Source organism: Vipera berus (assembly GCF_964194415.1).
Source record: "Vipera berus genome assembly, chromosome: 2".
Taxonomy (NCBI): Eukaryota; Metazoa; Chordata; class Lepidosauria; order Squamata; family Viperidae; genus Vipera; species Vipera berus.
In genome coordinates this window covers 111,895,273-111,922,197 of record NC_138203.1, presented here as the reverse complement: position 1 = coordinate 111,922,197, position 26,925 = coordinate 111,895,273, and the positions used below count along the sequence as shown (strand labels likewise).

General features: G+C 47.7%; 1 protein-coding gene across 2 annotated transcripts in view; it reads right to left on the bottom strand.

The window, feature by feature from the left end:
- GABARAPL1 (GABA type A receptor associated protein like 1) overlaps positions 1-26,925 on the bottom strand; it is a 91,741-nt gene that overhangs the window by 46,191 nt on the left and 18,625 nt on the right. The window contains exon 2 of one of the 2 annotated variants that reach the window (XM_081317608.1): positions 1,007-1,069. The exons of the other annotated variant lie outside the window; for it this stretch is intronic. Coding sequence (XP_081173734.1) covers positions 1,007-1,069 — 63 coding nt within the window. The remainder of the gene's footprint in view (positions 1-1,006; positions 1,070-26,925) is intronic. 2 annotated transcript variants of the gene reach the window in all.

Here is a 26,925-nt window from a genome sequence, read left to right as displayed (position 1 = left end):
CCTCCTCAACCAACTCATGGATAAGGGGAGCCTTATTAACTACCGATCTGGCATTAAAATATACCAGCCTGAGCTCAGGGGCCTGCTCATCCCTGCTCCCGGGAATACGGGGTACATCTGGGGGGTTGGAGCACGCCACCTCTCGGAGATAACGGGGGTGCGCTCCCGAATATTGATGCGGCCCCCCCGTGTAACCACCTATTGCCATTCCCAATCGTCGTGGGGATCCACAACCCCACCCCCCTTTCTGGAGACCCGGAGGCGCCCAACCCAAGCCTAATCCCACCGCGACCTGTCACAAGCCTGGACTGAACCTCGGTTGGTGGAAGCCCCCCGATTTCCAACCCAAACTGCAATCCAACCCTCCCCCTTAACCTCTTAAAAAATTAGCTAAAAAACAGATCAGGGGTCTCTTCCTAAAAATAAACCGGAGACCCCAATCCATGCCTAACCATCTTACCTTGATGGTAAGATGGTGGCCAATAAAATTTATAAATAAATAATAAATAAATAAGACTATCATGTCACCCCTAGTTAGAAAGAAGAGGGCTAGAAAGGGCCTTTGAGGTCTTCTCGTCCTTCTCTTTGCTAGACTAGACATTACTAGTTCCTGCAATTGTTCATTTATTTATTTGATTTCTATAGTCGCCCATCTCAGCAAACAACTCTGGGCATCTCACAATTCAAATCATATATTACAAATACAATCTTAAAAACTTTTTAAAACAATAAAACACTATATTTCTACTCTTGGTGACCAAAGTGATGCTGTGGCTGCCCAATTGCTCTTCACAAATTTGGGCAGCTTACAATTTAAAAAAAATTAAAAAGAAAATATATCTCAAAGAAAAGAGAATGCAAAAGACTAGAAAAACCAACTCTATAACACACAAGACCAAAAGGATAGAACCCCCACCCCCCCCTGAAAAAAAAATTCAAACAAAATAATATCTTTACAAAATTACTTTGGCCAAACCTCAGAGTCTTTTGGTAACGTAGATCTCACCTCTTTTGGAAAGATAGTTTCTCCAACATTTCGTAGTCTAGCATCTAAATAGTATACTGTATACTGAAAATAAACATGAAATGGACATTATACAGTACACCCCATTAGGTTTATAAAGCATACATGCCTTATATGCTTTTCTGAAGATGAAATATTCAAACACATCAGGCCATTTCTCTTCGAGCTACAGATAATATTAAACATTATACATAAAGCAATAAAGTCATAGATGACCTCCATCTATCATTCATCCTATCACAGAATGATCTGGTAGAATAAATATAATAGCTCAAAATCCCTGCTATCCCATTGTTCTCTTATTCAAACTTCAGCCTTTTCCTATGACATCTCTGTACATATACTTTTTTTTTATTTAAAAAGTTTTACAATACATTTTGACTTTAATCCCCCCTCCCCCACCCCTATCCCTCTCCCTCCCTCCCTCCTCCCCCCCCCGACTTCCCAGAGCTAAATACAGGGCATAAAATCAAAAAACAAACATAAGCACCCCTATGTTATCAACAATAAACTATAAATTCTATCTCTCTCTAGCTCATATAAAATGAGTACAAACAATATTAATATTACAAATAAAGTAGAAAAGAAGAAGAGGAAAACAGAAAAAGATCTTTACTCAAACTAAATTTTCTTAATCCCAATCATTCATATTAATTTCAAAAAAAGAAAAAAAAGGAAAAGAAAAAAAACTTTCACCTGCTATTTGCATTCTCCCACCTTTCTCTAATTTCCAAACAAATTCTCAGTTACGCGCCAAAAGCGCTTATCTCTGTTAATCTTAATAATCTCCGACCAAACTAAACTATAATCAAAAATAGTTCTTGCATATATCACGCCAAATGTCTCGCAGTTCCAAATCATCCTTAAGTTCAAATAAGTTCAAATAAAAAGAGTATATATAAAAAAAAATTAGGCAATCTCTAAGACAACTTGTTGTTAATTAGGAGCTTACATACCCATTCTTAGTTCAACACATACTTTAAGTCCATAACCCTAATATACTTTTCTAGCAAGCAAATAACATCAATCTTAAATTGTGTAAAATATTAAAAAAAAGAAAAAAAACTTTCTTTCTCCTCTATAATAATTTTACTCCATTGACATTCTAATCTAAAAATTTAATCAGCAATCTTAACACCCCAAAACTTTTGGAGCACCTCTGTCATGACCCCCAAAACTTCTTTAGACCGCTCTCCTCCCACATCTTCACTGTAAGCACACTTTGAAGATTCCATAACTTTCTGCTGGTCTTGCTCTTGCTCTCGTCTCGCTCTTCTTAGGGCGGCACGCGTCATCTTCTGGCCTCCTGCAGCAACCGATGAGACTGTGGCTTGATCCCCTCCAACACCATTGTCCTCTGTCTGTCTATCTGCAACATCTTGAAGCTTTCCCACACCGTATCCTTTTGCAGCTTCCAAAAATGATAGGGGGGTTGCTTTTAACACATTACTATAAAAATCACGTGCCTGAGCCACAGTAACCAAACGATGTCTTTTACCTTCGTGCGTCGCCACCAACCCAACTGGAATCTCCCATCTAAACTTAATATCACGTTTCTTAAGTTCCTGTACTAGAAATGCAAAATCTTTCCTTCTCCTTAGGATCTTCGGAGGGATCTCTTTTAAAACCAAAACTTCTTGCTCAGCCACTACCAAATTAGTATCATAAGCAGCTTGAATGACTTCATCTCTAATTACTCTCTTTGTAAAATAGACCACCACATCTCTGGGTAACTTCCTCTGTCTTGCAATCCATGAATTTACACGAAAAACTTTGTCCATATTTCCCTCAATTTCAGATGCTGACTGGCCCAGTACCCCTTCCAGAGCCTCAGAAATCAGCTGCTTTAAATCTTCTTTACCATTCTCCTTTAAACCCCTAATTCTAATAGCATACTGCATCTGATTATACTGAACAAGGCTCAATTCTTCGTCCATTTTATCCCTTATATTTTCATTTCCTAATACCTTTGCTTCTAATATAGAGTTCTTTTGACTGAGATCCTCCACTTTTATATCCAGCTGTAGCACGCATTCAGCTACGGATTCAACCTTAGACAAGATGTCCACCCTCATTGCTCTCAGCTTCTCTTCCATCTTCTTCTCCAATTTCTCCATTTTCTCCTCCAATTTCTCCTCCAGCTTTTTCAACTTTTCATCCATCATATCAGACATCAATTGTGCATGCTTTCCAAGAGCGTCTTGTAAATCCTTAAGCGTCAATACCGGGGGAGATGCAGGAGGAAGCAAAGCTTGCAGTGAGGTCTCTTGCACCAGGGAAGACCCCGCATTCCGAAGAGCTTTAGAAGTTTTAGCCGCCATCTTCCCCCACTTTCACTTATTACGCACTTTCACTTTAAAGCTATAAAATCCATTGAGCTAGAGAGTAAAAATAAAGAGTCCACTTCACCTTGACCTCCTGTACCACTCTGCCTGCATCTTGATAATCAAAAGTATTTCCTTTTGGCAGGGGTGGTTGCTAATGCCTGGCTCTGCTCCAAAAATCCCAGAGCAGAGGCACTGCGCAGCTCGGAGCAACCCAGGCTTCGGGGGGGCTCATCCTTCAGCCGCCCAAGCTCTCAGCTCAGGCGGCCCCGGAGAGCTCAACCCCTACCTGGGGCCTCACCCCCTCCTCTTCTCCCGAGGAGGGGGCTTCAAATCCATCTAAACAGCTGATCGGCGCTGTTTACGATGGAAAAACACAGCTGCGGAGCGGGCAGCCCGAAAACGGCTGTCTTTCGACGTCGCGTCGCCACCGGAAGTTACTCTGTACATGTACTTGACTTACAACTACAATTGAACCCAAACTTTCTGTTGCTAAGCAAGGCAGATCTTAAGTGAGTTTCCCCCCATTTTATGACCTTTTTCCCACAGCTGTTAAGCAAACCACTACAGTTTTTTTAAAAAAAATTCCATTTATATCCCGCCCTTCTCCGAAGACTCAGGGCGGCTTACAAGCTTAGCAGTAGCCTTCATGCTATGTATATGCCTGCTTATTAGGGCTTTCATACACCCCCCAAGTGGCATTATTACAAAGTCAGCTTAATTACCCCCAACAATCTGGGTCCTCATTTTACCTACCTCGGAAGGATGGAAGAATGAGTCAACCTTGAGCGAACCTGCACTAATTGCAGGCAGCTGGTGTTACTTAAGGAGGCATTAGCCCACTGCTCCACCAAGGCTCTGCATGATTCATGTTAAGTGAATCATGCAGACATTAAGCAAATCTGGATTCCCCCATTAATTTTGCTTGTTAGAAGCTGGCTGGGAAGATCGTAAGTGATAATTGTATGACCCTACAACAATAACAGAGTGAGCGCCTGTTACTCGTCCCAGCTTCTGTCAACCTAGCAGTTCGAAAGCATGTAAAAATGCAAGTAGAAAAATAGGGACCACTACAGTGGGAAGGTAACAGCGTTCTGTGCGCCTTTGGTTTCTAGTCATGCCGGCCACATGTCCACAGAGACGTCCTCGGACAAGTGCTTTGAAACAGAGATGAGCACCAGCCCCTAGAGTTGGAAACGACTAGCACGCATGTGCGAGGGAACCTTTACCTTTACCTTTTTACAACAATACAGGTAATCCTCGACTTATAACGGTTCATTTAGTGACCATTGAAAGTTACAACTGCACTGAAATAAGTGATTTATGACCATTTTTCTCATAACAGTTGCAGTATCCCTATCACATGATCAAAATTCAGATGCTTGGTAACTGATTCATATTTATGACTGTGGCAGTTGTCAACATTGTGACAATGGATGCTCCCGCTCTGACAACTGAGGGAAATTGCAACCATTTTTCACTCTGCTTTCAGCATGCTTTTTCTGCTGATTAGGAATCTGATGTAGAAGGGGGATGGGGTGAATGCTTGAGCTCAGCTAGCCATAATAATAATGCAGCTCCATGGGAACACAAGGACACAAACTAACAATGTTTTGGTGGGCTGAGTAGCTGGAGAGGTAGCCTGCGCTTCAGACTAATCAGAGAATATGATTTATGACTGCTTCCAGGGGGGTGGGAATTGCAATTTGTTACTTTGTATCTGAGGGAAGGGAATTTAGTTTTGGGTTCAACTATGTAGTGCTGATACTGTGTATCATAAAATGTTCTTTAAGGAAGAATTCTTGCCTTGAAGTTCTTTTTTTAAAAAATTCCATTTATATCCCGCCCTTCTCCGAAGACTCAGGGCGGCTTACAAGCTTAGCAATAGCCTTCATTCTATGTATATGCCTGCTTATTAGGGCTTTGCCCCCCCCCCAGCAGCATTATTACAAAGTCAGCTTAATTGCCCCGAACAATCTGGGTCCTCATTTTACCTACCTCGGAAGGATGGAAGGCTGAGTCAACCTTGAGCCTGGTGGGATGCGAACCTGCACTAATTGCAGGCAGCTGGTTTTACTTAAGGAGGCATTAGCCCACTGCTCCACCAAGGCTCTTTTGATGGGTTTCATTTTTCAGAACCATGACATTAACCCAAAACTACTCTCTACGTTAAGTATCTTGGGGTCCTGAGCTCCAGTCACCTTCCCAAAATCAAGGGATAGGCTGACAATGACTCGGGGAAGATCTCAGCATGGAGGAAGAAGAAGCACCTGTAACCAGCACCCCTGCCTTGGCTGCTGCCTCAGCAGAGGGAGTGCAAGCCATCATACCGGCAGGTAAGGGAAGTTCAGAACTCTTGATGATGGGGGCAAGACCAAAGACGCGGGAGCTGCTGTGGTCCTCAGAGTGGACCCTGCCCAGCAAAGACTCCAAGCGTCCCAAGACAACCCTGCCTAAGAAGAGCTCTTCAAAAGCATCTGAGGCTGATTTGCAAGCGGGGGCCTCACAAGAGTCACACTCCCCGCACCACTGGAAAGCCAAGAGATTAGCAGCCACCGAGGACTCTGAAGACTGGAAATACCTGTCTGCAGTCCGCAGCCAATCGGTAGAGAAGTTAATGGAGAGATTCAAGGGGCTGGAAGTGAAGAGTGGGGAACAGCTCTCCCACTCCTCACATGCAAGTGAGTATGATGACTGGCAGGATTGACACCAATCTGTACCTGAGAAGCCGTAGCCCCACAGACAGATCGTGAGTGGCTTCTCCACATCCAAAGCACCAGTGATAACCTCAAGCCTGGTGAGAAAGAAGAGGCCCGACCACAACTCAGGACGCAGCAGTCTGGGTTGTTACCACTCCTCAAGGACTCTGGAGAGCCGCTTGCAATGCATGAGTCCAGCCACCAGAGAATCCCTGACCAGCATTGCTCATCACAATCTCCTGACAGACGCCACCGCTATGATAGCTCCAGATGGCAAGACTATGATGACAGCCTTGATAGATGACCTCATTACCAAAGCCCAAGGCATCACCGATACCATTGAAGCCCAGATCATTACCGGCACTATGAGAGCCCTGACCATTACTACTATCGGTCACACAGTCCCAAGCATCACCATAGATGCCACACGAGACCGAGACCTATGTGGAGAGAAGACCCAAATGTGGATATTCAACACAATTTTATTCAGCAGCTGGGAAGACTCTGTGACCTGTTGGACAGGCAGCCACAGGTTGGGACACAGCAGCCACTGGGGGGCCTGCAACAACCGACCTCATTCAGCCAGTTAGATGGATCCATAGCAGGGGGAGTGCCACTTTACCAGTCCATCTATCCCTGGGGGACCACAAAGAAGACATAATATTTGTAGTGACCCCAGGTATGGAATGCCCAATGATCCTGGGGTTGGAGTGGCTAAAGAGATGGAACCCCTGGATAAATTGCAGAATGGCAGAGCTCAATTTCTCAGAGGGGGATTGCGCAAACTTAACACCTCAAAGGCCCCGACAAACCCTAGGAGTGGAGAAAGCATCAGTGGGAGAAGAGAAGGGGTTACCAGAAATACTGGAAGTCTTCAGCGAGGAACAGCTGGATGAGCTCCCTCCTCACTGACCCATGGACTGTGCTATAGAAATCAAACCTAAGGCAAAACTCCTGAAGTCCAGACTATACTCCATGAGCCCTAAAGAGACGGAGATGGAAAGATTCATAAATAAAAACCTAGGAAGGGGATTTATCGAACCTGCCAAACCCAATGTGACCGCCCCGGTCCTCTTTAGGGAGAAGAAGGACAGCACTTTGCGTTTGTGCATGGATTACCATGCCCTGAATGCAATAAGTGAAAGTAACCTGTATTCCCTACCCCTCATGAAGGTCACATTATCCTACCTATTGAAAGGAAGGATTTTTACCAACTAGACCTAAGAGAAGCGTACTACCGCGTTAGCATCAAGAAAGGGAAGACCGCATTTAATTGTCCAATGGGATGCTACCAATTCAAAGTTTTGCCATTTGGACTATAAGGGCCCCATAGTATTTATGCAATTAATTAATGAAATACTAAGGGAGCACCTGTTTAAGGGGGTCCTGGTTTATTTAGATGACATCCTTATCTTCACAGAGTCCAAAGAGGAGCATAACATTCTAGTCAGAGCAGTTTTTAAAAAACTGTGAGCTGCCCACCTATATGCCAAATTATCAAAATGCAAATTCCACCAGGAAAGAATAGACTGCCTGGGGTAAATGAAGGGGTGGGGCTCAGTGAAACCCAGCCAGCCACTGAATTGGACAATGGAATGCCAAGCGGCATTCAAGAGGTTAAAGAGACCTTTTCCTGCTGAACCCGTAATGAGGCACCCGGACCCAGATAAACCTTTCATAATACAGGCCAACACAAACGATGTGGAAGTAGGGGCAGTATTATTACAGGAAAATGATGAGAGGCACTGCAACCATGTGCGTATACATCCAGGAGACTCACTGAGACAGAATAATGCTGGGCTGTGTGGGAGAAGGAAGCATACACTGTGAGGTGGTCATTACGTATGTGGCGTCATTTCCTTGAAGGGAATAAAATCCCCTTCCAGGTCTGGATGGATGACAAAAACCTGAAAGCACTAAAAACACGCAGAAATCTCACTCCTAAGCAAGCCTGCTGGTCTCAGCACTTTCACCAATTCCGTTCACACTCAAACATTTGCTGGGGGGAAAGAACTTTGTGGCAGATGCGCTGTCTCGCATGCCCCAATATAACAGCACACAAGCCACCAATTCTAAACTACTCATGTCCAAACAACAACTGGCAGTGCCAGTAACCACCAGAGCCCAGGCCAAAATAAAGCCACAGCTGAATAGCCAAATTGAATTCTGGAAGACTTTAGAAACAGATGAATGGTTCCAGAAAAATAGGCACAATCAAGGATAGGCTGCCATGGGTGGGGGAGAAGTTATATATACCAGCCACCCAGAGGGTCAATTTCATGCAGCTGTGCCATGATAGAAAATCAGCAGGGCATTTTGGATTTGTAAAAAATTTACATTTACTTAAAAAAAAATTTGCCCAACATTGCGGCGGTTGTGAGCTGAGCTCCGTAAGCTCCGCAATGGGCTGCAACGAATTGGGCAGTTTAAGAAGCTCCATGGGGGCATGACATCTCTATCAAGGTTCGGAGTGGGGAACAGTTGCTGGGCACTGTTTTCTGTGGTGTGGAGGTCTTCTTTTTCCCCCCTGAAGCTTCCGTGTTGATTAAGATCCTCACTGCCGCGGATCAGCTGTGGATGCCATTTTTCGGGGGTGCAGAGGTCTCTCCTTCCCTCTGGAATGGTGGGGGTTGAGAGGCTTTGGCAGTTGTAGATTTACACTGCCGCCTTAGGAGAACTGGTGGATGCTGTTTCATGATGCTGTGGCCTCCACACACCCCCACCCCCGAGTAGCAATGATAGCGAGAAGATTATGGTGGCTAAGATCAATTTTGCCGCCTTGGAATCAGCTGATAGGCGCAGTTCTGTGGCACGAAGACTCTTCTTTTCCAGAGTGATAATGGTGGCTGGGAGGCCTCCTCTCTCCCTTCTCAGAGTGGCAGCTATGGATTGGGGATTGGGATCTTGCACCTTGGAATAGCTGGCAGTCGCTGTTTTGCTGCCCTTCCTTTTGGAACAGTGACAATGGCCGGGATATCATGGCGGCTTGAGGACTGATTGTGGCTGCAATTTGCGCCTTGTAACTGTTTATGAGTACCACCTTATGGTGAGGCTCCCCCCCTCCGGAAGCATGTCCCTGGAACATCTCCACCAATTACCATCTTGCCACCCATTGGGTTGGCTTGGCTGGACATGGACATGGTTGATATATTCTTGCTCCCGTGACTTTTCTTTGAATAGCCTGGAATGGACCCGGGAATCGACCGTGGTGAGAGGGCGGTTGAATTGACCATCAACCCACCCCACTGATGTGAGAGATCAGTAGGGGTAGGTTTATCCCGGAAGTCCGTGATCAGTCTACCTCAGATTTGATACCTCAACTGTTGTGAGAGGACAGTTGTGGTTCCTTTGTCTGGTTGCCGGCTTGGGTGAGAGCGGGGCCGGTTTGGTGGATCTGAGACACTCTCTGGACATCATATTTTTAACATCATTTTAATATTAATTGACCATCTATCTGCTCATAACTGCCCTATGCGGACATTGTTGGTATATGGTTCGGTTCTGTTATTCTAGCGCGGACTTGTATGCCCTCAGGAGGGTTCCTCCCTCCTGGGTACGACCTGTTGCTCTTTCTTTTGCTTCCCTTAAGGACAGGCCCAATTATTGGGATCCTGAGAGGTGGTTGGGCATTGACAGGGGCCATTGGTGGAAATGTATTAAGAGGCCCCTGGTATGTTTTTTAGCCGGTTGTTTTAAGGGGTTAGGGAGTGGGGGGAATGGTAGGGTTGGGAGGGATAGGGGGTGTATTTTATCAACTGGTTGTCAGTCCAGGCCTGAGATGGTTCCCGGCGAGGCGGGGCTGGGGTTGGGGACTTCTGGTTTTCCCAGTAGTGGGGTGGGGTCTCAAATCCCCACGACGATTGGGAATGGCAGCATATGGTTACACGGAGGGCCATATCAACATCTGGGATCACGCCCCTGCTGTCTTCAAGCGGTGGTGCGCTCTTGGTACCCGCTTATCCGGGGGTGAGGGGGATCAGGCCCCTGAGCTCAGGCTGGTATACTTTAATGCCAGATCCATTGTGAACAAAGCTCCCCTCATCTGTGACTTGATCGAGGAGGAACGCGCGGATCTGGCATGCATTACCGAAACCTGGTTGGGCTCAGAGGGAGGTGTCCCTCTGACTGAGCTTTGCCCTCCAGGTTTCTGTGTGCTTCACCGGCCGCGGGCTCAGGGTAGGGGCGGGGGTGTGGTGGTGGTTATACGGGAGACCTTATGTCTGTGGGAAGCCACTGTTGTACAGATGGGCTTCTGAGGTGTGGCCCTGGGGCTCAGTTGGGCTTGTTCCTGACATAACTGGTGCCCAGCAGTGTAGCAACGGCCCTGCCCAGGCTTCTCGACGCCCTTTCAAGGTTGGTGGTTGAGTTTCCCAAACTTATAGTTTGGGGCGACTTTAACCTTCCTTCCCTGGGGGGATCGTCAGAGTTAGCTCGGGAATTCATGGCCTCCATGATGGCCATGGACCTGACCCAAATAATTCAGGGTCCGACTCATGAGGGGGGTCACACGCTCGACCTAGTTTTTCTATCTGGACAGTGGTTTGATGATCTGGGAGGGGGCTCGCCAACTATTGTCCCCGTCATGGTCTGACCATCACCTCCTGCGGTTGGTCTTCCGCTTTGCCACCCCTCGCTGCTGGGCTGCGGAACCAACCAGGTGGTTCCGCCCCAGGTGCCTAATGGATCCGGATCGGTTCCAGACGGCGCTTGGGTCTATACCTCCCTCCCTCACTCACAGCTGTGTCGATGCCTTGGTGGAGGCCTGGGAGAGGGCTGCCACCGAGGTGCTCGACCGTGTTGTACCCTTGCGACCCCTGACCCGGCGCAGATCCCGATGGGCTCCATGGTTTTCTGTGGAGCTCCGGGAGATGAAGCGTCGGAGACGGGGTCTGGAGAGCTGTTGGAGATCCAGCCAATCCGAATCTGACCGATTGCGGTTGAGAGTTGCTACGAGATCTTACCTCACGGCGATGAGGATGGCGAAGTCTAATTACTTCGCTGCAGATAATCGCCCGGCCGCCCTGTTTAGGGTGACTCGCTCCCTCCTTAATTGGGAGGTGAGGGAGGAGCCCTTGCAGGGGCGGGCTGAGGAGTTTAGTCATCATCTTGCGGACAAAATCGCTCAGATTCGGGCTGGTCTGGACTCTGACTGGGCAGAGACTGACGGGGAGGAAACAAGCGGTCTTGAGAATGTCATTTGGAGTGAATTCGATCCTGTGACCCTGGATGAGGTGGACAGGACCATGAGGAGACTGAGCTCCACCACGTGTTTATTGGACCCGTGCCCCTCCTGGCTGGTTTTTGCAGCTCGGGAGGAGACACGAGGCTGGTTCCAGGCAGTAATAACTGCTTCTTCTACTGCCTTGAAAGAGGCGGTGGTGAGGCCCCTTCTCAAGAAACCTGCTCTGGACCCAGCTATTTTAAATAACTCGTCTGGTCTCCAACCTTCGCTTTTTAGCGAAGGTTGTTGACAGCGCGGTGGCACATCAGCTTCCTTTGTTCCTGGAGGAAACTGATTATCTAGACCCGTACCAATCGGGTTTCAGGCCTGGGTACAGCACGGAGACGGCATTGGTCGCGCTGGTGAATGATCTGTCTCTGATCTCGGGACAGGGGATGTTCCTCTGTCCTAGTCCTGTTAGATCTCTCATCAGCTTTTGATAGCATCGACCATGGTATCCTACTGCGGCGTCTCAGGGGGTTGGGAGTGGGGAGCACTGTTTAACAGTGGTTCTCCTCCTACCTCCTGGGCCGCTCACAGTCGGTGTTGACGGGAGGGCAGAGATCCACCCCGAGGCCTCTCATTTGTGGAGTTCCTCAAGGGTCGGTTCTCTCTCCCCTCTTGTTCAACATCTATATGAAGCCGCTGGATGACCTCATTCGTGGCTTCGGGGTAAGGTATCATCAGTATGCTGATGATACCCAGCTTTTTCTTTCCACCCCGAACCAACCCAGTGATGCCATTGACGTGATGTCCCGTCGCCTGGAGGCGGTCCGGGTTTGGATGGGGAGAAACAGGCTTCGACTCAATCCCACCAAGACTGAGTGACTGTGCATACCGGCATCTCGGGAGAACCAGTTTTGTCCATCGTTAACTATGGGGGGGTGAGGTGTTACCCCCTGTTGATAGGGCTCGCAACTTGGGCGTTCTCCTGGATTCACGGCTCAGTTTGGAAGATCATATAGGAGCCGTGACCAGGGGGGCTTTTGCCCAGGTTCACCTGGTGAGCCAGTTGTGGCCTTATCTGGACTGAGATGCCCTACGCACAGTCACTCATGCGCTCATGACCTCCCGGTTAGACTACTGCAACGCTCTCTACATGGGGCTGCCCTTGAGGACCACTTGGAGGCTTCAGCTGGTGCAGAATGCGGCCACGCAAGTTGTGATGGGAGTCTCCCGATACTCCCATGTAACACCTCTTCTCCACGAGCTGCATTGGCTTCCAGTTGCCCTCCGGGTGAGATTCAAGGTGCTGGTGATGACCTATAAAGCCCTAAATGGTATGGGCCCAGATTATCTTAGGGAGCACCTGCTGCCAGCATCACTTTCCCATTGTCCTGTGTGCTCCCATAGGGAGGGCCTCCTTAGGGTGCCGCCGGTCAGGGAATGCCGGCGGGTGATCCCCAGAGGGAGGGCATTCTCTGTGGCTGCGCCTGCCATCTGGAATGATTTACCTGTGGAACTCTGGACTGCCCCCGACCTGCACTCGTTTCGTCGGGATCTGAAAACCTGGCTTTTCGATCTATCTGGCCTGGACTGGGGGGTTTTTTAGTTTCAAGATTTTAACATTGTTTTATTGTTGGGCTATTAATTAATTTAATTCTTTTTAATTCTGTTTTTTATCTTAATTTTATATTGTCTTTTAAATATTGCCCTGTAAACCGCCCTGAGTCCTTTGGGAATAGGGCGGTATAGAAAACTAACTAACTAACTAACTAAATAAATAAATAAATGGCAATTTTGGTGGCCATCCATGAAAAAGGACATAGAAAGCTACGTGGCCAGCTGCCCAACTTGCGCAACTGCCAAGAGGTTGCAAGGGAAATCACCCAGACTGCTACAACCAGTGGTGAATCTCTCAGCTCCATGGAAGGAAATATCGATGGATTTCATAGTGGAATTACCAGAAAGCAATGGTTGGTTACGGACCTGTTCTCAAAAGTGCAATTTATCCATTGCCAAAAGATCCCCACTGCAAAAACTTTAGCAAAACTATTTGTGCAGCACATCTACACACTGCATGCGGCACCCCAACACATCATATCAGATAAAGGTAAAGGTAAAGGTTCCCCCGCACATGCGTGCTAGTCGTTTCCGACTCTAGGGGCTCATCTCCGTTTCATAGCCGAAGAGCCAGCACTTGTCCGAGGACGTCTCCGTGGTCATGTGGCCGGCATGACTAGCACGGAATGCTGTTACCTTCCCACCGTAGTGGTCCCTATTTTTCTACTTGCATTTTTACGTGCTTTCGAACTGCTAGGTGGGCAGAAGCTGGGACGAGTAACAGGCGCTCACTCTGCTATGCGGCACTCGGGATTCGACCCGCCAAACTGCCGACCTTCCGATCGACAAGTTCAGCGTCCTAACCCACTGAGCCAGGGGAGTGCAATTTACATCAGAATTTTGGAAAAAGTTTTTATCCCTCTTAGGAACCACTCAGGGACTAGTCATCATCTAGTCATCATCCTCAATGTAACGACCAGACTGAATGTTCCAACTCAGTACTTGAACAATACTTAAGATGCTTTATTAATTTCCAGCAAATGAACTGGACAGAAGTTTCCTATAATAACACAGTCCACTCTAGCACAGACTACACTCCCTTTCAGGTAGCCGCTGGTCAAAGTTTCAACCCTATGCCAGAACTAATCCCAAACGAACTGGCAATCCCATCACTGAAAGAATGGATTGCACAATTGCAAAACACCTGGCCGATTGTTAGGAAAGCTCTCGTTTGTGGAGTCCCTCAGGGGTCGGTCCTCTCACCTCTCCTGTTCAACATCTATATGAAGCCGCTGGGCGAGATCATTCGTGGTTTTGGGGTGGGGTATCATCAGTACGCTGATGATACCCAGCTTTTTATTTCCACCCCAGATCAACTCAGTGATGCCCTCTCAGTGATGTCCCATTGCCTGGAGGCGGTGAGGATCTGGATGGGGAGGAACAGGCTTCGTCTAAATCCCGACAAGACCAAGTGGCTGTGCGTATCGGCATCTCGGGTTGTCCGTTCTATTCCATCTTTATCTATAGGGGGTGAGGTGTTACCCCCCCCCCCCGTAGATAGGGCTCGCAACTTGGGTGTTCTCCTTGATTCACAGCTCAATTTTGACAATCATATAGGAACTGTGACTAGGGGGGCTTTTGCCCAGGTTCGCCTGGTGCGCCAGTTGCGGCCCTATTTGGACCGGGACGCCCTACGCACAGTCACTCATGCGCTCGTGACCTCTCGGATAGACTACTGCAATGCTCTCTACATGGGGCTGCCCTTGAATACCACTCGGAGGCTCCAGCTGGTGCAGAATGCAGCCGCGTGAGTTGTGATGGGGGTCTCCCGATACTCCCATGTAACACCTCTGCTCTGCGAGCTGCATTAGCTTCCAGTTGTCTTCCGAGTGAGATTCAAGGTGCTGGTGATGACCTATAAAGCCCTAAATGGCATGGGTCCGGGTTATTTACAGGTGGATAATGTGTTTAAGATACATATTTTAAGGTATGCTCTGTTGCGAGTTTGGAAAAAGTATAGACATAAGTTAAATTATAAGATACCTATTTGGGCAATACCTAAACACGCAATAGAAAATATAAATGTTGGATTTAAACATGATGTGACTACATATAAGGAAATTTTAAGTTTTGAGAGGAATGTATGGCAATTAAAGTCATATAACATTTTAAAAGAAGAGAAGATTGTACAAACTTGGTTTCAGTATGGGCAATTACAGGCTAGATGGAAAGAGGACCAGAAAACTGGTTTTTCAATGATTGATGAAAATTTGGTAAAGCAAATTAGAGATCAAGATCAAGCACATATAAAAAGGATATATATTGCATTGATAGAAATTGATTCAGAGACGGAACTTGTTAAAGATTGTATGATAAAGTGGGCTCAGAATCTTCAAGAAGTTATTACAATGGATACTTGGGAAAAGATCTGGATTAGAAATGTAAAATTTACACAGGCCCAAAATTTAAGAGAGAATTTTTATAAAATGTTTTATAGGTGGTACTTAGAACCTAAAAAATTAGCAAGTATGTATCCGAACTGCCAGCCCAAATGTTGGAGGTGTGGTTGTGAGGATGCAACGTATTTTCATATATGGTGGACTTGTAAAAAGGTTAAAGCTTTTTGGATTAAAATTTGGTGGAACATGCAAAAAATATTTAAGAAAAGGATAAAGTTTTCTCCGCAACTGTTTTTACTGGGTATTATTACAGATACCACCGTTGTGGACACTAAGTTGATGTTGAATTTAATTATGGCAGCGAGACTTTTAGTAGCGCAATATTGGAAGAAGGAAGAACTGCCGACTATAGAAGAATGGACTTTAAAAGTTTCTAACTTGGCGGAGATGGCAAAGATCTCAGCGTATTTGAGAGATACATTGTGGAGTGGAGAAGATGAATTGATTACATCCAGAATAAATATGGGACTAAAAAGTTTCACTTAGAATTTGAATAAGTAGCGGATATATATGATGTATAACTAGCTTGTAGTTATTTTACCAAGAGTTAAAGTGCGATAGAATTTAATATTTTATTGTTGTTTGCATATTTTAGATTATGTTTGTTTGTATTGTTATACCCTGTATTTTGCTCTGGGAAGTCGGGGAGGGGAGGATTGGGGGGGTTGGGGAGAGGGGAGGGGGAGGGGGGTTTGTATTCAAAAATGTATTGTAAAACTTTTCAATAAAAGAAATACCACTCGGAGGCTCCAGCTGGTGCAGAATGCAGCCGTGCGAGTTGTGATGGGGGTCTCCCGATCCTCCCATGTAACACCTCTGCTCCGCGAGCTGCATTGGCTTCCAGTTGTCTTCCGAGTGAGATTCAAGGTGCTGGTGACGACCTATAAAGCCCTAAATGGCATGGGTCCGGGCTATTTACGGGAGCACCTTTTGCCGGCGTTAACTTCCCATCGCCCTGTGCACTCCCACAGAGAGGGCCTCCTCAGGGTGCCGTCGGTCAGGGAATGTCGACTGGTGGCTCCCAGGGGGAGAGCATTCTCTCTGGGCGCGCCTGCCCTGTGGAATCAGCTTCCAGTTGAGCTTTGGATGGCTCCCGACCTTTGCTCGTTTCGCCGCGACATGAAGACTTGGTTGTTTGAACAGGCCGGCCTGGACTGAGGGATTGGATTTTAGAGTTAAATTTTAAAAATTTTAAATTTTAGAATGTATTTATTACTTAGGGCTATTGATTTAATCTTATTTTAATTTTTATACCTTGTGTGTTGTTAGTGTTTTAATTGCCCTGTACACCGCCTCGAGTCCTTGGAGAGGGGCGGCATATAAATCTAATAAAATAAATAAATAAATAATTATTGTGAGTGGGCAGGAGAGAAACCAAACTTTTCAATAGGCATGTTACTGTTTATACTCTGAAGGGCAAATATCCCTACCTTTCTTCTTTCCTTCCTTTCTTCCTTCCCTCCCTTTGTCCCTCCCTTCCTTCCCTTTCTCCCACTCTCCCTACCTTTCTTCTTTCCTTCCTTCCTTGTTTTTTTTCTTTTAACTTGATTGTATTTGAAGAAGTTCTTTTTATTCCTCCACCAACCTCGGTTCATTCTCAGCAGTTCACAATTCTGGGCTTCTTTTGTCCCCCAGTTCTTCCCTAAGATTTTTGGGTCACTTCTTCTCTTCTTTTCTCCTCCATTCTCCAAGCAATTGTGCTTTCAATGAGCCCAACTCCCCCACCCCACCCCGTCTTCTTTCCCCATTATTTCCTCTTGCTACCAGGCACTCTCGATTTAGGAAAACTGCTTTCTGAAGTCCAAGATAGGGAGGTATCAGACACAGTCAAGACTTCCATTGCAGTTGCCCTTAAAGTCCCGAAATTGGGCTTTTTTTGCTTCCATAAAGATCGTTCTTTCCCACGTGTGCTTTGGCTGCCTCAGAAGGCCCAAGAGGCTTTGCTCCTTATTGGAAATGTGCAGGGGGAGCCAGAAATCCACCTTCAGATGGTGGTGTCGCAGTGGGGGCAGAGCCTGGGGCTTTGCGAGTGGCACCCAATGGCCTCCTTAAGGATGCACCCATTGGAAAAGGACGGTGGCTGCGGCCACATGGAAGACAGGTGTGGCGCTGAGGTGATGGATGGAGCATGGTCTGGGAGGATGCGGCATCTCTGCAGCCTCACTTCGGCGGCGACTCGCTACCCACTGACCCACCTTTGCAGCTCCATCCCCAGGCATTTCACATCCAGCTGTACAGCAGGCCTGCAAAGGATGATGGGAGAGGAGCGGGCCATGTGTGCCTTGGACAGCGCCATGCTTTTCCTGTGGGAGGTGTCAGGGCACAGGGCCAAGCAGGAGCCCTGTGAGGGGCAAGCACTGGGAGCCGTAGTTGTCAGAAACGACTTCAGCTGTAACTACTCGCATGTGTTTGTGTGTGTGAGAGCAGGGATCAATGCTGCTTTCCAGCTGATAAGTGCTTCTTCAAGGATCAGCGCTGAGCTCCAGCTGGAGCCTGGTGCTGATCCTGGTACTTCCACTGAGCCCTGACAGCCCCAAAGAAGCACCAATCAGCTACAAAGCGGCTGTCGAGCCCTGTGGGCCCGACACACAATGGAGGGGCAGGGAAAGCTCAGGGTCAGCTTGCCGCCTCCCTCCTGACCCTTCTCAGCATAGAATTGGGTGCCATTGCCGCCGGAGGCTCACCGCAACCCAGAGCTCACCAGCAGAGGCAAGGGCCAGTTGCTGTCTCCCCCCTCCCCCCTCCACCATCTTACCCCGACGAAGCTGCCGACACCATGGGGGTGGACGCCGCCACCACCGGGGCTGTCAGTGGTCCAGAGCTTGCCAGTGGAGGCTGGGGTCGGTTGTTGCCTCCCCTCCAATGCCTTCTCGCCGGTCAGAGAAGCTGCTGCTGCTGCACGAGTGGATGCAGATGCCGCTGGGGTTTCTCCATGGTCCGGAGCGAGCCAGCCTTCCCTTGTGCACCATCTCACCAGCTGATGTCAGCGGAGGCCAGGGCCGGTTCCAGGGAGTTGCCGGCTAATGGGCAATGTGGCGACGGGTGGAATGGCAACTGGGGGGGAATCCCCACAGGACGTGGCCTGGCCATGATGGCTGGCTAGGCCTGACCTGCCGGGGGGGGAACAGGCCTCTGGCCTGCCACATGTTGTTACTGGATGCTGGTTGTGGGCTGGGGATGGGGCTACATCTCTATGCAGCTATGATCCCGGCGCTTGAGCCCTGGCAGCCCCAGTGCCGGGCCGCCACCTCCCTCCCAGCCTCCTCACTGGCAGAGGTTGGGGCCGGGCCTATGGAGTCACCTGCTGATCAGTGCGTACGGCCTGCCCGACTTCTGCGGAAGGACTCTAGTCCACGGAGAGCTCCCGGCGGGCTGACACAGCAAGGCTGATGTATGGGCATGTATGGGGGGGAGGGAGGAAGGCGATACCGCATACCACCAGTGTGGTGCTTGTGTACCACCAGTGGTACACATACCACCAGTTGAAATGCCCTGCTTTAGACAAAGCTAGGCAAGCATACAAAGCACAAGCAGACAAAAAGAGAGTTGAACCCACACCATTCAGTGTAGTTAAAATGGTATTTTTGTGTATAAAATACCTAAAATCTCTACAGCCCTGTAAAAAACTTGGTCCAAAATACATAGGATCTTTTCCAATCAAAAGAATCATAAACCCAGTAACAGTAGAATTAGAACTACCCAAAACCCTCACTGCAGCTTGCTGAAAATAGAACAACAGTCACGCTTAAGACCAAAACTCCCCTCCCTACCACCTCCAATCATGATTGAAGGGGAACAACACTTTGAGATAAAAGAAATCTTAGATTCTAGGAAGTATCATGGGGTAACACAATACCTAGTAGACTGGAAACACCTTCCCTCCTCACAAAATGAGTGGGTCCTCAAACGTCATGTCAGAGCACCCAAACTGTTAAAGAAGTTTCATACAGAATATCCCAACAAGCCAGATTAACTTCTATACCTGTTTTTGTTTCTCTGCAGGTGGATCTCTCCTGTTTTTAAGGGGGGCAGGATGTCAAAACCCATTCCTATTTTAATTCATTTTATTTCTATTTCATTCCATCTCTCCTGGGTTTTGCCATGCTTCCAAGGGGGAGGGGGAATGTGCCTGCAAGTCTATTGTTTTCACTTCCTCCACTCGCTACAATGTAATCCCTTATTTTGTTTATTGTGTCTGTATCCTGTTTCCTGCATTATCTCTCTCTCTCTGAACTCTATCTTTTAAACTGTCAGTTAAGAACAAAGGAGGAGATAGAACAAAGGAGGAGATAGGAATCTAACCTCAGTGCCTGGATTTTGTCTACACTCAGAGAAAGGTGTGAAGAAGCTGCCGACCCTCACATGAGCTGGAGACAGGCTGATATTATCTCCTCGGTTCCCACAATGGACTTAACACTTGGGGATTGGCTATCCCACATTGTGGGGGGGCACAATCTATGGGATGGGGTCCTGCTTGGGGACACTATAATCTACTGCATTGTGCAGGAAATCTCAGATCCTGTCTATTATGCCTGCTATCTCCTACTCTTAATAAAGGTTCCTGCTTGGAAGAAATTGTTTCCAAGAGTTCTGCTTTCTTAAGATGTGGGCTTGAAGTGGGTCCTGACAGAAAGCTTTTATCTGGTGGAAAAAGGGGATGAGGACTGTGAGATTACCAATAGGGCCCAAAGCCCCTCTTGATTCCACTGACATTACAGGAGGGCCTAAGCCATCAGCATTACCAGCAAAATTAACCGCCATTCCCTGGCCAGGTGAACCACTCATCCCCAGTGAGTACTGGGATCTAGCAGAGGTGCTTAGTGCAAAAGAATGTAACATTCTGCCGCCGCATCGACCAAATGACTGTGCAATTGAACTATTGCCGGGGCTAAACTCCCAAGACCAAGGATGTATGCTATAACTTTCAAAATGGAGGAACTACAACAGTACATGAATAAAAACCTAGTGAGAGGCTTCATTGAACTGGCTAAGTCCCAGGTGAGGGCACCAGTGTTATTTAAAGGGAAAAAAGATGGGTTGCTTAGGCTCTGCATGGATTATAAGGGGTAAAATGCTGTAAGTGTAGAAAACAAGTACCCCCTCCACCTCCTGAAGGACTTACTAATCCATCTGGCAAATGGACGTGTCTTCACTAAATTAGACCTAAGAGAAGCATACTACCAAGTAAGAATAAAAAAGGGAGATGAACGGAAAATCACTTTTAACTGTCCTATGGGCAGTTATCAGTTCAAAGTTATGCCGTTTGGACTACAGGGGCCTCCAGATGTCTTCATGCAGCTGATCAACCAGGTGCTACACGATCATCTGTACAAGGGGTTTTTAGTGTATCTTGACATCCTGATATACAGCAAGAATATGACTATGTAATATTAGTGCAAGAGGTATTAAAGAAATTGCTAAATGCCAAACTATATGTCAAATTGTCAAAATCTGAATTCCACCAAACCCGACTGGATTACTTGGGTTACAGAATTTCCTGCGATGGCATTGAAATGGACCCTAGAAAAGTGAAAGCCATAATCGAATGGCAATCCCCAAAGACTTGAAAACAGCTTCAAAACTTTCTAGGGTTCGCAAACTTTTACCATCAATTCATCCCCTCATTTGCCGAAATTGCTTTACCTCTCATGGACTTATTAAAAACAGGCAAATATGGGACTTCCGGGTGGCAAGGCTCCATTGATGGTGGCCGTTTCGGCCGTCAGCCCCGCTGTTTTCCATAGAGCTGCCAAAAACAGCGACGATCAGCTGTTTGGCGGCTCGGAAACCCGCTCCTCAGGAGAAGAGAAGGGGTGAGCGCTTAGGCAGGGGTAGAGCTCTCCTAGATCGCCAGAGTTAAACTCTGGTGGTTGAAGGGTGTGAGCCCCCCCCCCCGAAGCCTGAGTGTGCTCCGGACTCCGGGATGCCTCTGCTCCAAGGCTTTGGAGCAGAGCAGGACGCTGCAACCATACCTGCCATCGATAGTTAACTGTGGATTACTTGGATGCAGGCAGAGATGTGCAGGAGAATGCTGTAAAGCACGTATTTGAACTTTAACTCAGAGTACTTTGTGGAAAAAGTTGCAAGCGGTGCAGAAAGTGAAAGTGCGCAATAGAATTAAGTGGTGTTAAAATGGCTTCCAAACCAACTAAAGTTCCTAGAAGTGCTGGTGCCTCGCCAGTTCAGCAGTCTTCATTACAGGCTTTAATGCCCCCCCCCGGCACCTGCACCCTTGACAATAAAAGATCTGCAGGATGCTTTGCAAGAGGCTTTGAAAAAACAATCTCAACAAATAGCTGAACTTATTGAGGAGAAGAATACAGAAATAACAGCAGACATATTGGTTGCATTTCAAGGGCTTGCTGTTTGTATTGAGCGTCTGGATGAGAGAGTGGAAGAGCTTAGCCAAAATAATATGAGATTAGATGCTAAAATGATGGATGCTGAAAGTGTGATGGAAAAGATTGATGATGACTTAATAATGGTACAGTACCACGAAATGGAGTTTGCTGTGAGAATCAGAGGTTTGAAAGAAGACCCTAAGGAAAATTTGAAAAAAGTATTGTCACAAGCTCTTGAACAGGTTCTGGGGCGTTCAGCAGAAGATATTATGGTGGATATAGATAAAATATTTCATGTTAACTCCTGGATTGCAAGACAAAGGAAGTTACCTAGAGATGTGGTGGTTTATTTTACGAAGAGAGCAATTAGAAATAAGGTTATTCAAGCCTTTCATAATAACAAATTTACAGTTGCAGAGCAAGAAGTTTTAATTCTGAAAGAGATTCCTCCAAGAATTTTAAGGAAAAGGAAAGAATTTGTTTTTTTGGCAGAAGAATTAAGGAAACGGGATATCCAGTTTAGATGGGAGATCCTAGTAGGCATGGTGGTGATGCACGCAGGCATGAGATATCGTCTGAACACAATTTTACAGGCACGAGATTTTTATGCTAATATTTTGAAGGCAGGCTCCCCACCATCCATGGAATTTAAAAGGAGGAATGGCAAAGGAGAGCATCAGCCACGAAGGGAGAGCATACAAGGAGCTGAAGGAGTTATTCAGTTGAAAGATGGAGAATCCCAGCAAACTACAGGAGTGGATCAGAGTCCAGTACCAATGGAAGAGGTTAGAGATCAAAGAATGACACGGGCTGCAACCAGACGAATGAGACAAGAGCTAGAACAACAGAAAGCCATGACTACATCTCAAAAACTTACTTATAGTGAAGCAGTGGGAGGAGAGAAGCCGAAGACAGTGCAGGTGATTCTGGAAGAGGCGCTCCAAAAGCTTCAGGTCGCAAAAGATGGCGACAAAGCTTCTAACTTGGAATATTAATGGACTAAATTCTCCGCATAAAAGAAAGGAAGTATTTCAATATCTAAAACAATTTAAAAATGATGTTATTTGCTTACAGGAAATGCATATTTGAGCAGCTGATCAAAAGTATTTGATAAACGTTAGGCTGGGTACACAGTTTATTGCTTCTGCTCCTGACTAGAAAAATGGAGTTGTTATTTATTTATTTATTTATTTTTATTTAATTTTATTTATATACCGGCCTTCTCCTGAAGGACTCAGGGCGGTGAACAGGGCAAGCATAAAAAATACAGACTTACAAAAGTTAAAAAAGGATTAAATATATGCCCACTGAAAACAGTAAATACAAATATTAAAATAACAATAAAAAAAACCCACCCATCCCCCATCAGGCCAGGCCGGCTTGATCAAATAAGAATGTCTTTAGATCGCGACAGAAGGAGCGAAGATCGGGCGCCATCCGGAGCTCAACCGGTAACTGATTCCATAGCTCCAGGGCACCCACAGAGAAGGATCTCCCGCTGGAGGCCACCAATCGACATTCTCTGATCGGTGGCACCCTGAGGAGGCCCTCTCTGTGGGAACGCACAGGGCGAAGGGAAGTTGATGCCGGCAGCAGGTGTTCCCTAAGGTACTCCGGACCCATGCCATGTAGGGCCTTAAACACCATTACTAGTACCTTGAATCTCACCCGGAAGACAACTGGCAACCAATGCAGCTCACGGAGCAGAGGTGTGACATGGGAGTATCGGGAGACTCCCAACACAACTCTCGCGGCTGCATTCTGTACCAGTTGGAGCCTCCGGGTGGTCCTCAAGGGCAGCCCCATGTAGAGAGCGTTGCAGTAGTCCAGACGAGAGGTCATGAGCGTGTGAGTGACCGTGCATAAGTCATCCTGGCCTAGATAGGGCCGCAACTGGCGCACCAGGTGAACCTGGGCGAAGGCCCCCCTAGTCACAGCCGCTATGTGGTCTTCCAAAGTAAGCCGTCAATCTAGGAGGACTCCCAAGTTGTGAGCCCTATCTACGGGGGGTAATAGTTCACCCCCCATAGAGAGAGATGGAATATCCGGAATAACCCGGGATGCAGGTATGCAAAGCCACTCAGTCTTGTCAGGGTTGAGTTGAAGTCTGTTCCTCCCCATCCAGACCCGAACCGTCTCCAGGCAATGGGACATCACGTTGAGGGCATCACTGGGGTGGTTTGGGGTCGAAATGAAAAGCTGGGTATCATCAGCGTACAGGGCGGCCGGGCAATTATCTGCGGACGTGATAAGGGTAGCAAAGTGATTAGACCTCGCCACCCTTATCGCAGCGAGATAAGACCTAATTTAGGCTCTTAGTCGCAATCGGTCGGATTCGGATCGGCTGGATCTCCAACCACTCTCTAGGCCCCGTCTCCGATGCTTCATCTCCCGGAGCTCCACGGAAAACCATGGAGCTCGACGGGATCTGCATCAGGTCAGGGGCCGCAAGGGTACAACTCGGTCAAGAGCCTCCGTGGCTGCCCTTTCCCAGGCTTCCACTAAGGCATCCACCGAGTTGTGAGCGAAGGAGGCAGGTGGGGACCCCAGCGCTGCCTGGAACCTCTCAGGGTCCATTAAGCATCTGGGGCGGTACCATCTAATTGGTTCCAAACGCCCACGGTGGGGAGTGGCAAAACGGAAGACCAGCCGCAGGAGATGATGATCGGTCCATGACAGGGGCGTAACAATTGGGGAGCCCCCACCAAGATCATCTAACCACCGTCCAGATAAGAAAATCAGGTCAAGGGTGTGGCCTCCCACATGAGTCGGTCCCGAAATTCCCGAGCTAACTCAGATGATCCTCCCAGGGATGGTAGATTAAAGTCCCCCAAAACTATAAGTTTCGGGAACTCAATCACCAACCCAGAGAGGATATCGAGAAGCTCAGGCAGGGCTGCTGCTGCGTGACTAGGTGAAAGGTACACCAGCAGCAAGCCCAACTGCGCACCAGGGCCGCATCTCAGGAAGAGAGACTCACACCCGACTATCTGGGGAACGGTGGCCTCCCGCGGACACAAGGTCTCCCTCATAACAACCGCCACTCCCCCACCCCTACCCTGAGCCCGAGGCCAGTGTAGTACCCGGAAACCTGGTGGGCAAAGATCAACCAGAGGAATGCCGCCCTCTGGGCCCAACCAAGTCTCCGTGATGCAAGCCAGGTCCGCCTGCTCACCCTCGACCAGATCCCGGACAAGAGGAGCTTTATTAGCAACAGACCTGGCGTTCAAGTACACCAGCCGGAGCTCAGGAGGCTGCACATCCTTGCTCCCAGGACCTCGGGGCGGAGACAGAGGGTCAGAGTGCCTCACCGCTTGCAAGCAGCGGAGAGGCCTTCCCTGAGATCGATACGGCCCTCTGTTCCTACACCTGCTGCCATTCCCTAACGTCGTGGGAATGGGTAATCCCACGACCTGCCCTGGAGCCCCGGAGGCAACCGCCCCCCGCTCCTCCCCCCCGCGATCAATCCCGGACCAGGCCTGAACAGCGGTTGGACTGTCCCCCATGTCCAAACGACCAAGAGAAATTCCCTCCCCCCTCCCTAACCCCCCCAAAAAAATTAGATAAAAAACTAACCAGGGGCTTCTTATTAGATTTATGTCGAAGGCCCCTACCCGTGCCCAGCCATCTCTCAGGGTCCCAACAAGTGGGCCCTTCATCAAGATTATAGGTGGCTAGAAAGGCGGGTCGCACCCAGGAAGGGGGGGCACCCCTGAGGGCGAACAAGTCCGTGAAAGTATAATGGAAACAAGGCATAAGGAGCAAATCCAGGTGAAAGGCAGTCCATAGTTAATAAGGAGGGTCCAAAACAGAGGATAAATGGGTGTCCAGACCCTCCACCCAGCTTCACTGCCACTCAGCTGGGTGAACCCCCAGGACAGGCCGACCACCGTCCTCTCACGATGGTCATGGAGCCTGTTCCCGGGGGTGGTCTGGAACACACACTTTGGGTATAGCATGCCCCATAGAGCTCTCACCTCTAGGGGCAGCAGGTGTAAGTTCAAGCCACCCTCTCACGGTGGCTAATACCCAGAGTCCTCTGAGTCCTTTGGGGATGATGTGTAGGCAATAGGAAATAGTTCGTAAAGGCAAGAATATAATAAGCCATGATAGTCCGCTCTGCTAATAACCAGGTCTTCCGCCGCTCCACCACTCCAGGGGATTGTTCCTGGCCACAGCTCCATGGGCCCCCAGTTCTACAGTAATTGGGGCCTTCCAGAGCGTGGTCTGCAGAGTCTAACTCCTCCAGGCTTGCTAGTTTCCTCCAGGCCCCGTCGGGATCCAACGGCACCAACCAGTTAACAATAGGTGCCGCAAAGAGCACGGGTCTTTCGGGCTCCTCCGGAACAACCAGTCCGCTGGGCTCCACTGGGCTTCACCGGGGTTAACCGGCTAACCCAGGATCCTTCGGGGCCACCAGAAACACTGAAGGTGCCTGGGCATCTGGGGTAAGCAGAGCAACCAGGGGACAAAAACAGGTTAACAGCCATGCCACTGCCGAGCTACCGAGACTGCTGCTGCTGCCGAAAACGCCGCTGCAAGCACCGTCGTCGCTGTTGTTGCCGAAACGCTTCCGGAGCCGAGAACCGTCTAGAAATGCCACCGCCGCTGGAGGAGAATGGGCCGAAAAGGCCCAGACATGCCATCGCCATCAGCGCAAGAGGCCCAAAAAACGGCCCAAAATGCAGCGGACGATGTCAAGAATACTTTAACAGCTAGTTTAATTGAAGCAGATAAACAAGGAAGATATGTTATAATTGAACTATTAATAGAAGGCAAGAAAATACTTCTGGTCGGATTATATGCTCCTAACCAACAGCAAGGAGAATTTTATAAATTATTACACAGCAAGATTATTCAGTGGGATTACAAATCTTGTATTCTTATGGGAGATTAGAATGGTGTTTTGGATGTACAAATGGACAAAAGAGGTTTTTTTAGAAGTACGCCAAGTCATGCTAGACTGCCTAAATCATTTTTTGAGATTAAGGATGACTTGGAATTGAGAGATGTTTGGAGAGAAAGGAACTTGCAAGAAAAAGACTTTACTTTTTTCTCTGATAGGCATCAATCTCTATCCAGGATTGATTTTGTATTAATTACTAATGATTTTTTTTCTAGGATTAAGAAGATCAAGTTATGTCCAAGAACTATATCTGATCATAGTCCAGTATGGTTGGAGATAGAAAAAAATAATGGAGATAGATGGTCTTGGCGACTAAATGAAAATTTGTTTAGATATCAGGAAAATGTGGAAGAGTGTAAAAAACAGATGAAAGAATTTTTTAAAATTAATATGCATAAGGGTACTCCTATTGAGATGGTTTGGGATGCGAGTAAAGCTTATATGAGAG